At 47.5% G+C, this 15,194-nt stretch overlaps 1 protein-coding gene across 9 annotated transcripts in view; it reads right to left on the bottom strand.

Moving 5' to 3' along the window:
• Positions 1-1,254: 1,254 nt before the first annotated feature.
• ptprt (protein tyrosine phosphatase receptor type T) overlaps positions 1,255-15,194 on the bottom strand; it is a 348,700-nt gene continuing 334,760 nt past the window's right edge. For all 9 annotated transcript variants that reach the window (XM_072381466.1, XM_072381458.1, XM_072381459.1 and 6 more), the window contains 9 exons: positions 13,430-13,584; positions 9,888-10,023; positions 8,120-8,269; positions 6,410-6,583; positions 6,185-6,316; positions 5,620-5,745; positions 4,766-4,929; positions 2,957-3,092; positions 1,255-2,879 (listed from right to left, as the gene is read on the bottom strand). In XM_072381466.1, the coding sequence (XP_072237567.1) occupies positions 2,826-2,879; positions 2,957-3,092; positions 4,766-4,929; positions 5,620-5,745; positions 6,185-6,316; positions 6,410-6,583; positions 8,120-8,269; positions 9,888-10,023; positions 13,430-13,584 (1,227 nt within the window). In that variant the 3' untranslated portion in view covers positions 1,255-2,825. The remainder of the gene's footprint in view (positions 2,880-2,956; positions 3,093-4,765; positions 4,930-5,619; positions 5,746-6,184; positions 6,317-6,409; positions 6,584-8,119; positions 8,270-9,887; positions 10,024-13,429; positions 13,585-15,194) is intronic.

Here is a 15,194-nt window from a genome sequence, read left to right as displayed (position 1 = left end):
TGTGGTTACTCCCTCCTCTGTCTCAGCTGGAGGAGCTTCAGCATCTCTGGACCTTGTTCTCAGTGATGGAGCGTTGGAGTCAGAGATGCACAGACGGATCGGGGCTCCGTCAGCAGTAATGAGGGCGCTGCTCCGGTCCTGAGCCGGAAGGAGAAGCTTTCAGGTTCCTGCTCCATCTTTGTTCCAACCCTCACCTCTGCTCACAGATCTGGGTTCTGACCCAAAGTGACATTCAGAGGGGGGCTGGGCTCAGCCTTAGAGAGAGGGGGAGGAGCTCCACCATCCGGAGGAACGAGCTTCACCGTCCGGAGGAACGAGCTCCACCGTCTGGAGGAACGAGCTCCACCGTCCGGAGGGAGGAGCTCCACCGTCCGGAGGGAGGAGCTCCACCATCCGGAGGGAGGAGCTCCACTATTCGGAGGGAGGAGCTCCACCGTCCGGAGGGAGGAGCTCCACCGTCCGGAGGGAGGAGCTCCACCGTCCGGAGGGAGGAGCTCCACCGTCCGGAGGGAGGAGCTCCACCATTCGGAGGGAGGAGCTCCACCATCCGGAGGGAGGAGCTCCACCATCCGGAGGGAGGAGCTCCACCATCCGGAGGGAGGAGCTCCACCATCTGGAGGGAGGAGCTCCACCGTCCGGAGGGAGGAGCTCCACCGTCCGGAGGGAGGAGCTCCTCCCTCCGAATAGTGGAGCTCCTCCCTCCGGACGGTGGAGCTCCTCCCTCCGGACGGTGGAGCTCCACCATTCGGAGGGAGGAGCTCCACCATCTGGAGGGAGGAGCTCCACCATCCGGAGGGAGGAGCTCCACCATCTGGAGGGAGGAGCTCGGAGTAGAGCCGCTGCTCCTCCACATAGGAAGGAGTCAGCTGAGGTGCTTCATCTGTTTGGGATGCCTCCTGGTCGCTTCCCTTTGGTGGTTTTTCGGGCACATCCAACTGGGAGGGATTATAAATCCCATCTGGTCTGTGAACGCCTCGGGATCCCCTGGAGGAGCTGGAGAGGGCTTCCCTCCTGACCTCCTGGATTTTTCTGCATTTGCAGCAGTTTGTTTGTGTTTCGGCCTCCAAGGAAGAAAGTGACCCCAGACAGAACCTTTGAGTAATTTACTGCTGAGTTACTGCCTGAAAGTTTGAACTATAAAGCAGGAGGTGGTGGAAGTGAAGGGCCCGAAGAAAAGCTCCCAGCTGGAGTTGGTTGTGCGATTTGATGGAAACCATCAGGTTGTGAAGAGAGAGACGAGATCGCATTCAACATTTTGGTCCCTTTATTTCATGTTAACCACATTTCAAACAACTAAACAACCAATGGTAATGGCATCACCAGATCTAAACAGCACTTTGCTAGACAACAAATCATCAGAATATTAATTATACAAAAGAAGTGTACAAATTCAGGACAAAAAGAAAGCAAAACAAAATATAATACAGGTGAGCACAGCAAATGAAAGTGGAACTAAACGGGGATAAAGATCTCTGGCATTCACATGGTCTTCAGCACTCTGACTGTCTGCGTCTCAGTAGGTCCATAAACGAGCCGGACGGGACGCCAAACAAAGCGGAAACACAGACCGAACACAACATTTTCTACTGGTCCGGTTGAAGCTTTAAATAAACGGCTCCAGCTGCGTGGAGCAGAATCTGAACATGAAGGTACACACGGTGTGTCTGCTGGATGCCAAAATTGAACAAGCACATGCTTCTGGTTTAGTCTTTTTGTTGCTTTTAAATAGAACAAGAAGATAAAGGTCGTAGCCCTCGTTAAGCCCCGCCCCCCCACACCTGTTTCATCTTGGCTGAGAGCGAATCTGATGCTTTGTTTGCAGACTGAAAGTAAAGATGGACGGCACACGAGGAGATGAATTTCCACCAAACTCTGTCATTAAAACACTGCTCGGCTCACGGATCTGAGGGAAATCAAGGACACTTGACTGAGAAAACCTTTCTGATCAGGGCGGCTCTGACTAATGTCTGATTCAACACACTTTGCCCGTCTTCAACTGCAGAAACGGTAGAAAAAGAACTTGGATGTTTCCATATTTACAGACTTCCACATGCAAATGCTGCTCGACTCAGCTCGTAGTCACATGACCAAAGAAGAAGAAAAGGTAAGAAAGCCCACCTGCGAGTTGTTTGAGGGGGAATAAATAAACTGAGAAGATGCCTCAAACATGGTCCGGATCTCAGTGGAGCCCAAAGAAAGAACCCAAACCCCACGATGGACCATCAAAGAAGGAAAACATTTAGTTTTAGTCACTCTGGATGTTGGGCAGCAGCTAAACGTGCAAATGGAAAGCATGAAAATGACGTGAAGTCGGCTTTTCAGAGCCGCAGTGTTGTCAGATAACTTCCGTCATGAGTCTCGTTGTTTGTTTGTTTGACCGTGGTTGTCTTGTCTTATTTACAGAAAGGGAGGACGCACGCTGCAGGATTCTTAAAACATTTGGCTTTAAAAGGTACATTTTTCTTATTGTGTTAACACTAACGTGGGGGAGAAGTTTCTGATTGGATCCTCCAGTGTGCATCCAGCCGCGAGAGGGAGACGACATTCAAGGCATAGAATAGATCTAAAAAGGAAAATACTGTACAGTAGTCACATCACGGCCCGGCAGAGGACAGACAAACCAAGGGGAAAGTGGCGCTTCTTTTAAACATCTGATTTACTTTTTCAACATCATTTTTTCTTTGTACAAGCATGTAAAGTCCTGTTTTTCTCTTCTGTACAGGTCGTGTGTCGTCACACGGATAGATACACACTCTCAAAGGTCGGATCGGGTCGACACCAAGCCGTCTGTGTGTCCCACAGCTGCGTGGGGAGCGGCGGTCCCATCAGAAGGAGTTGAGCGCCTCCAGAGCCACCTCGTAGCAGAACTTGTACTGTTCCTGTGAGGGAGCACAGCGGCGGTGAGAAAACCTGCACTCATGCTCCATTTAAAGCTTTCTGCGTGCTCTTTCCTCACCATAGTCTCCACCATGTTGGTCTTGTTGTTCCTCAGCGTCTTCACGGTGTGGAACACATCCACGATGTTCTGCTGCTGGATCATCTCGTTGATGCTGCAGATGGCGCAGAACGTTCCCGAGCGCCCTCCGCCGGTTCTGCAGAGGACACAGCAGCGCCGTCAACAACTGGAGAGCCGAGAGTGAGCCGACTCCAGAGAGCAGTAAATCTATCCTTCAACGTAAAACTGCTGCAGCTTATCGGCACAAAACCAACTCAGAGCCTCGGTTAGAGTTAGATCTGAGGAATTAAATATAGCTGCAGTGAGCTGTCACACGTCTGATCCATAATGGAACGTTTGACTGGACTAATTCACCGGCTGTAGTCGGTTTGTTTTTACTGTTAATGCCAGCTGACGAGCTTCGATGTTAACGGTCCTTCAAGAGGAACACGGAGAGCTGAAGCTGGCATTTAAGAGCACTTCTGCCATATTATGAAAGAAAGCGACACCAAAACCTCCTGAAAGGGTTAAAGCTGATTGGTTCGGCTCATTGGAAGGTGACTTTATGATAAAAACTCAATGAGAGCTCACTGTAGAGCAGAGATCTCAGACCACCCCTCCTTCCTTCTCCTTTAATTCCAGCTGAACATTCGGGTCACGCCACACTAACTCTGACTGAGAGCTGCAGTGTGAAGCTTTAAATAAACAAAGTATTAGTTAGATTTAAAGATGCGCTTCTTCCTTTAAATCAAACACTCGTTGGGGCTGAAATACATTCACACGATGAGCCTAATTACTTCAGAACCAGCAGCAACTTCATCATCAGGTTTTCAGCCCAAATCTGAGCAGATGAGATGCTGCTACCTGCTTCACAGAAACATCTGATAAATAAGAAGCTCGTGACGAGCTTTAAAAGGAGGAGAAGATGTGTCTGATTCCCTGTTTGCGGCTAACTTGACGTATGTTGCCGTCTTCGGTGGAAAATGTTTCTGATGCCCGCTCAGATGGAAACGTGTGCAGAACATTTAAAGAGTGCAGAGCAGGAAAATGATCCATTTCCACTGTGGATGAAGCCTACGTTCCTCTTTTTCTCAACTTCTACACGCTGTTGTCGCGTCGCTTAAAGTACTCAGATTACTCTAAACCTTCTCTCCTGAGGCAGCTGCACAGAATAAAATCAATGTGATGTGACTGGACGAGCACCAGTGAGGTTTAGAGAGTGGGAGCCTGTGTTATTGGTGGGGAGTTGCCTGTAAGCTCTTCTCTATAGATTTTACAGCCTTATTATCGGCCTCGTTAGCTCTGCTGAGCAGCGTTGGTGTAACCAGCTTCTTAAAAATAACAAACAACACCAAGACGTCCTGCTGCGCCTCCTCACGCCGCCGGCTATGATCTGCAGCAGGCTCCGGTCCTGGAGGGCCGCTGTCCTGCAGGTTTTAGGCTGCTCCAACGCACCTGAATCAGGTGTGCTGGAGCAGGGAAACGGTTCACTATCTGAGCTACGCACCCTGATGCGAGTTTCTCTTCACCCCAAACACTTATTTCCACGTCGGAGGGCAACACGACGAACCTTTTCCATCGCTTCGGTAAAGACACTCTGCATGAGAACCTCAGCTGTACGTAAAACATGACGGTTTGATGTTTCCCTTCTTTTGCAGAGCAGCAGGGAGGAGTCTGTACATTAAGGTCAAAGTTCAGACACAAATAGGGAGTCTACAGGCTGTATTTTTACATAATCCATGCGTGTCCTGCAGGTTGTGGCCCGTTTCCTTCACCTGGTGCTACAAGAGAAGGAGAAACAAAGGGAGTCAGGGAGTGCAGCAGGCTTACAGGCAGTGTACCACAGTCCTCCCGTCTCCTCCGTCGTACTGCTCCTGCCACTTCGCCAACCTCCGGACCAACTGGAGGATCGAGCGCTTGGAAAGAGGCGTGTCCCTGTAGGCCGGCCAGCCGATGAACTGGAAGTGCTGCACCAGACGGTAACCGTCCTGTGGCTGAGGAGGCAAAGATTAAAGTTAGGTGGAGCTGGGGGGGGTTTTAAAATGCTTGAAGCGAGTAAACGAGTTCGAAATGCGGGCGCAGCGCCAGGCGGTCGCAGCGCCAGGCGGTCTCATGAGGCGCTTGTTTCAGCGTCAGCGGGCTTCTGAACTCCAATTAGTTTTTCAACAAATCTCCTCAAAAGAAACAGGATTGGATTCAACTCATAGCTCATGATGTTTAATTCAATTTCAGCGCAGACACGGCGTGTTTTCAGTCTGGCCCGCGGCATTTTGGCACCAAAGAAATACCAAAACTGTCAGACTGATTTACTGCTGAGCTTGCCACACAAAGCCAACATCATGTGCTTTATATTTCCATTTCTCTTCCCCACTGTCACTGCTTCCCTCCTCATTTGACGGCTTAGCGCTACAGACCCGGCTAGCTTGGAGCTGCTCAGAGTGAGCTGTGCTGTTATGGCAATCATTCGAGCCATTTCACACCACACTGGTGATGTGTTGGAGAATATCGAGAGGCGGGGTGGGGGGGGGGGGGGGGGGGCTCACTAAGCGCTGGAGGTGTACCGTCATGGATGGGTGAGAAAATGAGATGAGGAGGTGAGAGGGACGGGAGGGGGGGGGGGCCACAGTCAGACTGAAGGTGAGGGTTGAGAGACAAACGCACAGCAGACACACAGACTTTAGTACCCTGGCCATGTTGCAGATCCTGAAGATCCGGTTGATGATGTCTTCATCGATGTCTGCTGATATGAACTCCACCTGGATCGGCCCGTAGCAGCACGAGTTCTTCTCCGGCCAGTACTGCATACATAGCTGCAGGGAACAGAGACAGCCGGTGAGGAGGGCTGCTGTGCAGAATATCGTTCATCCCAACGAATCCTGACCGCATTTTGCTTGATTTAATCCAGCTATTGATTCTTTTTGGCCTCGCAGTCTCTTTCCACACGTCTGCAGACACATTCGAACGTCCTCTGGTTTAAAATAGATGAGATGAGCCCTAAACTCTCTGATTACAAGGTTGTGGGATGTCTAACGAGGTGCAGAAGAACAATTGAGTTGAAATGTTAACTGAACGCGGCAGACACCGCCTCAAATCATAAAGTGTTGAATAACTCCACGTTCTGTTCAAATACCACGCGTTTGGCTGGATAAGCTGTAACTCAGACCCTCCTCAGGTTGGAAGCTCTGCCAGGCGCCTGTGATTTGAAATTAATGGAAATAAAATCAGGGATAACAGGATGTGTGCTCCTACCTGAGCTGCATCCATCTCATTCACCATTACAATGGAGGAGCAGTTGTAGTCGAACACCAGCCTCCAGAAGTCGCCCATGGTGTTTGGCAAAGGATGCTGGGTAACGATGAAGGCCGCTGGCTGCTTGTGGCTCTGCAGGGAGAAGATTAGAAAGCTGACTGATCAACAGATGGCAGAAAGTTTGTGAACAGGACAAAGACGGCAGCAGCTGCCACACAAACGTACGTCCATCAACGCAGCATTGATGTAGTTGGAGCTTTCTCCATCCACAGATATGAGGAAAGGCAGGCATCGGTCTGCTGGCAGAACGTCCATACTGCGGTTTTTATCGTGGTTCCGGGGCAGCAGACCCACGCTGCAGTCCTCTGGGCGGACTCTCGGGGTCACTATGTTCAGAGTCTGGTGGATAAAACAAACATCGGATTAAACCCAGTTTGACTTCACTCGTCTGGACAAAAGCTACAAGCTGCAGGAGACACTTTATGGAGGGAAACAACCAGCAGTTTCAGGACCTGAGCGTTTCAGGAACAAAGTGTCTGGCTGCAGAACTACTCTGGACGGCATTTCCATGGCTTCCAGCTACCCCAGACCAGGATCTGCCCTCTGACGCTCACATAAAACAGGTTTCTGCCTTCTTTCACCTTCATGTTGTTAAAATCAGGAACATCCTGTCTCAGAGTGATGCAGAGAAACTGCTCCATGCATGTGTTCCTTCAGGATTGGACTGCTGTAATTCTTTATTATTGGGCTGTTCCACAGATTCTCTGAAAAGCCTCCAGCTGATCCAAAACGCTGCAGCCAGAGTTCTGATGAGATCTAACAGCAGAGTTCATGTTTCTCTAGTTTTAGCTTCTCTTCATTGGCTCCCTGTTAGATTCAGAATAGAATCTAAGATTCTTCTCCTCACATATAAAGCTCTTAATGACCGAGCTCCATCACATCTTAAAGATCTCACAGTTGGATATTTCCCCAACAGAGCACTTTGCTCTCAGGCTGCAGGTTTCCTTGTGGTTCCCAGAGTTTCTAAAAGCAGAATGGGAGGCAGAGCCTTCAGTTATCAGGCCCCTAAAAGCAGAATGGGAGGCAGAGCCTTCAGTTATCAGGCCCCTAAAAGCAGAATGGGAGGCAGAGCCTTCAGTTATCAGGCCCCTAAAAGCAGAATGGGAGGCAGAGCCTTCAGTTATCAGGCCCCTAAAAGCAGAATGGGAGGCAGAGCCTTCAGTTATCAGGCCCCTAAAAGCAGAATGGGAGGCAGAGCCTTCAGTCATCAGGCCCCTAAAAGCAGAATGGGAGGCAGAGCCTTCAGTTATCAGGCCCCTAAAAGCAGAATGGGAGGCAGAGCCTTCAGTTATCAGGCCCCTCTCTGTGGAACCAGCTGCCAGTTTGGCTTCAGGAAGCAGACACCCTCTCTACCTTTAAGATCAGGCTGAAACTTTCCTTTCTGATAAAGCTTATAGTTAGGGATGGCTCAGGTGAGCCTGAAACATCCCATAGTTCTGCTGCTATAGGCCCAGCCTGCTGGGGGAGCTCCCATGATGCACCTCTCCTCCCTCTGACATCATTGCTGTCATTAACTTGTGTTTCTCTCTCTCAGCAGGTATCTCTGGCCTGGTGTTACGCTGCTTGTTGTCCCCTCTTTCCTGTCCTCTCAGCCCCAGCTGGTCCAGGAAGATGGACCTTCCTGGTTCTGGTTCTGATGGAGGTTTCTTCCTGTTAAAAGGGAGTTTTTCCTCTCCACAGTCGCCTCGTGCAGCTCAGGACGGGGATTGGATTTTGATGCAATACTTTTTTTTAAACTGGCTCTGTGTGAATTGAGTTTGGCTTGAATTGGACTTTACCTTTGAAGTGCCTGAGATTGTTGTGATGTGGTGCTTTTTAAATAAAGCTGCACTGAACTGGACATTGAGAGACTCACCCGGGGCTCAAAGTGCTCACCTGGAACTCGTCTTTGATCTGGCTGGAGTTGGTCTGTGGGTCCAGTCTGCTGATGTTGTAGTAAATGGCTCTGAAGTCACACACGGGTATGGCTGTGTTCCCACATAGGCACGCCTCCAGGATGGCGTCGTGCACAAACACGTACTGCTCCTGCAACGCCACATTAAATTCCATTAAACTGGATCACCGGCTCCTACATGAGGAGCACATTTAGTTCACATTGTTTTGATGAGGTTGATGATTAGCTTCTGCTTGCTGGTGGCGGACAGATTTAAATACTGAGACACAGGAAGCTCAAACACGTCCTGTCGATTGGTTGAGATCAGAGCAGCTTTTATGTTGCCTTCGAACACTGTGAACGCGCTTGTTTTTGTGCGGTCGTCCTCGTGTGGCCGTCTGACGGTGAGTTAAAGGGGAACTCCGGTATTTTCCGTGTAGAAAGCCCTCTATAACCCCCCCCGATAGCCTCCAATAACAACAACACAGCAGCTATGAGCTAACAGAGCTATAGCACACGTTCATTCATTCATTCTTCTTAAAGTATTGGTGAAATAAAGACAGATAATGCCTTATTTAGAGGCTGCATCCTCTAAGCCCCGTTCACTCCGTTATATGGATCTCCAGTTATCTAAATATCTTCCGAAGGACGCCGACTTTCACCAAACTGTTCTCGGTGAGTAGATGAACGTATTTCATGCCAGAAATAAGGTCCAGGTTTAAAAATACCGGAGTTCCCCTTTAAAAGGCAGCGATTGTGTTTCTCTGGTAAGTTCACGTCTGCTCTTTGCGCCCAAACCCTCCAACATGCTGGGGAAAGCTTCAAATACCACGAGCTCATTTATCACCGTCTGTTTTATCCATCCAGCTTCGGTTCAGTTTTTATTTCTGTGTTCGTTCGACGCCTCTAAACTTTTTCAATTTGCCTCTTTCTGTTGAATGTTAACTGTTGCCCTTCGAGCGAAGAGGAGAGTTTAAAAGCACCACAAAATGACCTCCTGGCCATTACCTACTCCAGCGACACACACAAACCCACACAGAAGGACAAGCACCCGGTGACATCCACACACTTCTTCCCCTGTGCCTTTTAAAGGATTAATTGCTTTATGTTGTGTGGAGCAGGATTATAATAGCAGCAAGCCGCTTCAACACTGACACAAATTGCTCCCACACATATTCAAAAGGCAGGGCTGGATGCATTTAGCTTGGTTTCAAGAGGCATAAAGACACAGAAGCGCACACACACACACACAGACACACAACGCCAGCCTTTACACCAGCGGTGTCCCGTGAAAACACTCGATGCGATGCCCTCCGACTTCTCTGAACCCAGCACTTCTGAAAGCCATTCACAAGTCAATTTCAGGCTCCGAGCGCGAGCCGTCGCTCTGAAAATGAATCTGTTTTTCATTGCTGGAAAAGTTGACTCTTTGGATATGCGAGCGCACAAATGGAAAGCAGAGGCGGCATGGATTAGGTCGGCTTAAGGTAGCTTAGAGGAGAAATGAACACTTCTGTTCCAAATGAAATCGCCAACATTCGGAGGCGCAGCTCTTTAGAAATGATTGATGGAACAAAATTAGAACAAATTAATAATCTGCATGAAAGATGGCAACTAACCACAGACCCTGACTGAGAAAAACACCAGAGTTTCAAAGAAAAAGGCCCTTTATCCACCGGATGTGTTCATTCTGTAGTTATTCCCCTGATTTCATGTCAAACCTGTTCTTCGGTTTCTTCTCTGGGCCCATGCACGACGCACACATCTTACCTCTGTCTGAACCATGTTGACCCGCTGGGACCTCAGCTCTCGGATGCAGTTGAAAATGTCCACGACTCCTTCATTCTCTGCCATGTCCAGCATGATGTCCACAGCGATGAAGCATCCCGTCCTCCCGGCGCCGGCACTGCACAAACACAAACAGCTTGGAGCTTGAGAAAAGCCCGAGTCCTGAGTCGATCTACTCCAAGGAAATGTGAGTAGTATCAGTAGCTGAATGCAGCTCTCCTTTCTGTCCATTCTGTCAGGCTTTCTTCTAATTGTTTAAACTGTCTTTAGCCACAGTTCTCCAGACTTTAAGGTCTTTCAAAGTTTTTCTTTGACGACTTTTTCTCTAATTTTCAGTCCTTGTACCTGAACATCTTCAGAGGAATGTGTTTTTTCTTTGTTCAGCCACTTAACTCTGAACTATGAATCATTCAAGCTGAAAAAAGGCTCCTAACTCAAGGGATGAACCAGTGTTGTGTCGACACAGAACAGACAACTTAGCAAAGAAGCCATTTTAAACTGGATCTTTAGGCACTTTGTTACAAAGACACATCATTTGTTCCCATTTCTTTAGCTGCATCTATGAAAAACAGCAAAGAAAACACAGTTTGACAGACAGAAAATAGGATTTCTGCAGCACCAAGGTGATTCCCAAAGAGCTATTAGCTGAAAACTTGGCATATCTCAGCATGGTGTGCAGTGTGTCCTTAAAACATTTGAGGAAACTGGACAAGTGGAGGACAAAAGAAGAAGTGTCAGGCCTAAAAAACTATCTACAGCAGATGAACAGGATCTGAAAGTGATGTCCTTAAGAAAGAGGAAAAACTCCAGCAAAGACCTGACAGGACCTGAGAGATGCATCTGGACCTTCAGCTGATCCATCTACTGTTGGCCCAAGCCTCATCAGAAATGGTCTCCATGGAAGGGTGGCTGTCAAGAAGCCGTTCTTAAGGAAGGGAAACAGGGAGAAAAGGCTGAGCTGTGCCAAATGACACAAGAAGTGGACTGAAAATCAGTGGCAACAGGTCTTATGGAGGGATGAATCCTCCCCAGAGCCCGGACCTCAACATTATTGAAGCAGTGTGGGATCATCTGACAGAGAACGGAACAAAAGGCAGCCCACATCCAAAGAAGAGCTTTGGGATGTCCTTCAAGAAGCCTGGAGAACTATTCCTGAAGACTCCTTAAAGAAATGACAGAAAGCTTGTCTCAGAGGGTTCAGGCTGTGTTGGAGAATAAAGGAGCTCAGTTCAACATATAAAGGAATGAGGGACGGCTCGAGACTTTCAAACGAGACTAATAATAATAATCAGTGAGAGAAAAGCAAAGAAAATGTTGAAGAATACAGGATATTAAACACTGTAAAGTGGGCAGAGCTGGTCTCTGTCCCTTCGTTTTACTCTCACACCAACGTAAATCCCCGTGTCGCTGCGTGTTAAAGCGATGGTTGGAGGGAAGGGAATGATGGAGAGGCACACCAACAGATGTTAGGACGGACAGAGCGAGGCGGCCAAGAGGTTAGTGACTGTGAGTGATAACGGCGGTCATCGTAGGGGAGGGATCGAGGGAGGAGAGGAAACGGAGAGAATGAGGTGCAGAGGGATGTGAGGAGGAGGCAAGAAACCCATCTTTCATTCTGCAATCCCTCTGACAGTTCGCAGGGACAGCTCGACACAAACAGAGGGAGAGAAAACTGATAAGAGAAAGAAGGAGAGAGAAAAGGAGGGAGCGCCTCAGCAGATTACCTGTCAACCTCTGTGATTAATGTTGAGACCAGAATACTGCTGGGCCTCTGTGAGTGTGTGTTTGAGAGCCTCACGACACAGGCCAACAGCGTCAGAGTGCCCCCGGAAATTGGAAGTGACTGCCATAACTTCCTGCCTGTCTGTCCACATACTTCCACCAACACTCCTGCTCTGTTTTCCTCCAGCTGTGGGGACGCTTCTGCCATTCAGTTTAATCAGGAGGCGGATTCAGGGGGTGCATTTTATGCATTTTCCATCGTGTTAAACTCCTACTGTATTCAAAATGTTCGAGAAAATCAGGCGTCTAATGAGTCAAATACGGAATTAAATCATGTTTTCTTACATATTTACCCATTTTCAAATTAATTCAAGGAGGTCTTTTGTTCAATCAAGTGTGAAAAGCAATTAGAAACAGTTCTTATCAGTTCAACGAGGAGTATTAAACAGTCAGTTTAACAGTCTTTCAAGTTTCTTTCCAGTATTTGCTTTAGACTAATGAGACAATAATCAGGGAGTAACAACAAGTTTGCTTGTTTCTGAGTAAAATGCTGTAAAAACTTCCCCGTAGATCACAGTAAGAGCCCAATTAATGGCTCAGAAGTTCTGATGCTACTTTTAATGTGTGGATAATGAAAACAAAGTTTTAACTGCTGACATTAAAGGAATATTTGGTGAGTTTTGAGCTGGATCACAAAAATAGAAACCTTTTCTTTGATATCTTGTCAGAATAACGACCTTTTGGAGCTCGTGCACGCTGGCAACTTGGCCACAGCGTTGAGGTGTTAGTGTCCCATAAAGAAGAGAACATGGAGGTTAAATATACCGTTGCCATGGGGATTCTTAACACTACTGCCGTTTCCTTTTCTTTTCTATTCCTGGTGGTGGACTAAAAGACGTTTTTATCCATGTATTTTTGTCCTAGTTTGAAAGGTTAACGCCATCAATCTAATTTATGGACATGAGGTAAAAGTGTTTGTCTGCGTGTGAGGAAGAGAGCATCAAGGAAATGATAATCTTATCTAAGAAGAGGGAAGCTTTGAGCCACAGTGTGCATCTGTAAATCTTTAGCAACGACTCCCTTTAACCTCGCCGAGTTGTGCCCAAGCTGCGGTTGCAGGATGACCTCAACATCCATGGGACAGAAGAAGAAAATGGCCTCTTGTTATCTTTCCCCTGACCTCGTTGGAAAAATGTAATGGGGTTAAGGAGAAGTGGTGGGAGAAGCTCTTAAAGACACCGAGCTGCGATGAACGTGCTTTAAAGGCCTTTCTCACCTTCCTGACATCACATATGTGCCATACCACCAGAGGAAGTTAGACCATGAAACATTACCTCATTTTCAGGGCTGATAATTAGAGAACCGAAACATAAACTAAAGGTATTGATGTCACAGGCTCCTTTCATCCACCTAAATCCTGGTTCCCTGCGTGTCTTTTGTGTTCTCAGCCAGGAGCTCCTCAACAAAATGCCATGATGCCTGCATAGTGACACTCAGGATTCTTCATTGATTCTTGATTCTGATCAGTTTATGACACCTTTTATTTCATATAAATGAAATGTAATGACATCTTCCGTGTTAAAATCGCATTATAATTCATGGTTTTTACAATCTGATCTGTATCAGACTCATGTACACCAACAGATCCCAGCACAACACCAGAAATCCATCTTAAAAAACAACTTTCAGAAGGAAATTCCTTTGTCATACAAACACTTGTTCATATCATCAAACCCTGCGTCCGGAGCCTTAAAAACCCGGAACCTGAAGCTTTCACCTTCTGAACACAAGCGTTCTCTTACCTGCAGTGTGCCACTATGGGTCCGGCGTCGGGGGGGTTGAGGAACTTGACCTGCCGTATGAAGCCCAGCAGCCCCGTGGCGTAGCAGGGGACGCCGTGGTCGGGCCAGCTGGTGAAGTGGAACTGACGGAGTTCGCGGATCTCATGGTGGCCCTTCTGAAAAACACGAGGACACGTCGCGGTTAGCCGAGTGTTTCCAGGAAAAGATTCTCACCTGGTCATGACAAAGCTTTTCATTCATTTCAGGAATAAAGGGCCCTCGACGCCTCTTTGGCTTCAGATGGAAAATAAATCAATCTTGTAGATGTCAAGATGGCGCTTTGGGCCACTTCTGGGAATGAGAGGCAGGAAGACTTATCGTGGCTCATTTGCCTAATTTACAGGGGGAGATTTGAGGAAACTGAAAGCCACTCAAGCTCCATAAAAAAGATTAATTGATTTCACAAATCTCACAATGGCCCTTTTGGGAGAGACCTACATGAAGAAAAGCCACGGTCCAGCTCAGCTGCCCCATTTACAACGCAGCTCAAACTCCTCCTTCACCTATGAGGGACTTCAAATGAAAAGAAAGCATCCAAATATGGTTCAAAGGAAGGAGAAAGACCTGGAATAAATTCAGGAGAGCGACGATTACTTCTGACAGAGCAGCACTGCAGAGCAAAGAATACAGCATCCCGCCGTCTTTAATGATGGTCCGGTCCAGAAGTAGAGACTCATGGTGACATAATGTGGTGATAAACACTCTTTTCTGTATGAAACGGTTCAATAAACCCAAAATAATGCAGAGTTTTCACAGTAATCCTAAAAGTGGACTCTTTGTTTGTGTGGGAACCTGAAGAATAGGAGATCTTACCTCCGGTTTGATACTTTAAATTCTAACCTGCATCTTTCCCCCTGTTTCCTCTCACCAGGACTTTCCTCCAATAACTACATACTTGAGCTTTAATAATTCATAAGGATTGATTTCCTGATGCTGTGCTAAACTGAATGGGGCTTAAATGGAGCGAGCGCCGTCCTCCTCGGTTCAGTTTACTGAGTGAAAATAGAACTGAGATGAAACTGCTGTTATTGCGTCTCCCATTTTGGCTGCAGTGTAACGGAGGTTGTAGCGGGTTATTTGTTTTGACTCGGAGGAGAGCGGCAGAGGTCAGGAAAAACGAGGCTGAGTGAGTGGAAAAGAGGGAAAAAGTGAGAGGGAGAGTGGTGGAGCAGGGAGAGAGGCGGCAGATAAAAGACAGGAGAGGGGAAAATAAAACTCAGAAAACCACAAAGTGATTTGATAACTCGACTTCCTATTGATTTGCTCTCCTGTGATGTTGAAATTACTTCTCTGAATCGATGCTGCAGACTGACACAGACGGGGCCTGAAAGTCACGATAAGTATTTTTGAAAAAGCAAACAGTGAAAACATTTAAATGGCCGTGAGACATGGAAAGGAAGCAGAATTATGCTGAAAACAGCTCAGAGTAAATGTGAGTTTTAAAGTAGCACAGCTCCTCATCACTCATTAACACGTCTTATCTCAGCAGAAAGTTGAATATCTGAATAATCTGAACATCTTGAATCTGTCAGAAACCCAGCCGTAAAGCTCTGAAACTATCATTTGAAATGTTTACTTCCCAGATCAGAATCTGTGCCTTATTATCTGCTTCTGATCTGTAATGACAGCAGAGCATCTTCTTCAGGGTCAAAATGCTTTTTTCCAACTCAGAGCTCCAAACGTGGGCGTTTTCAGTGCAGTGGCAGTGTTGTGTGATGTTCTCCTA

This window comes from Leuresthes tenuis, unplaced genomic scaffold (assembly GCF_036924035.1).
Source record: "Leuresthes tenuis unplaced genomic scaffold, fLeuTen1.0.hap1 SCAF_3, whole genome shotgun sequence".
In the NCBI taxonomy this organism is placed as follows: domain Eukaryota; kingdom Metazoa; phylum Chordata; class Actinopteri; order Atheriniformes; family Atherinopsidae; genus Leuresthes; species Leuresthes tenuis.
Note: the sequence above shows the minus strand (reverse complement) of the source record. Positions and strands in the feature narration are given on the sequence as shown.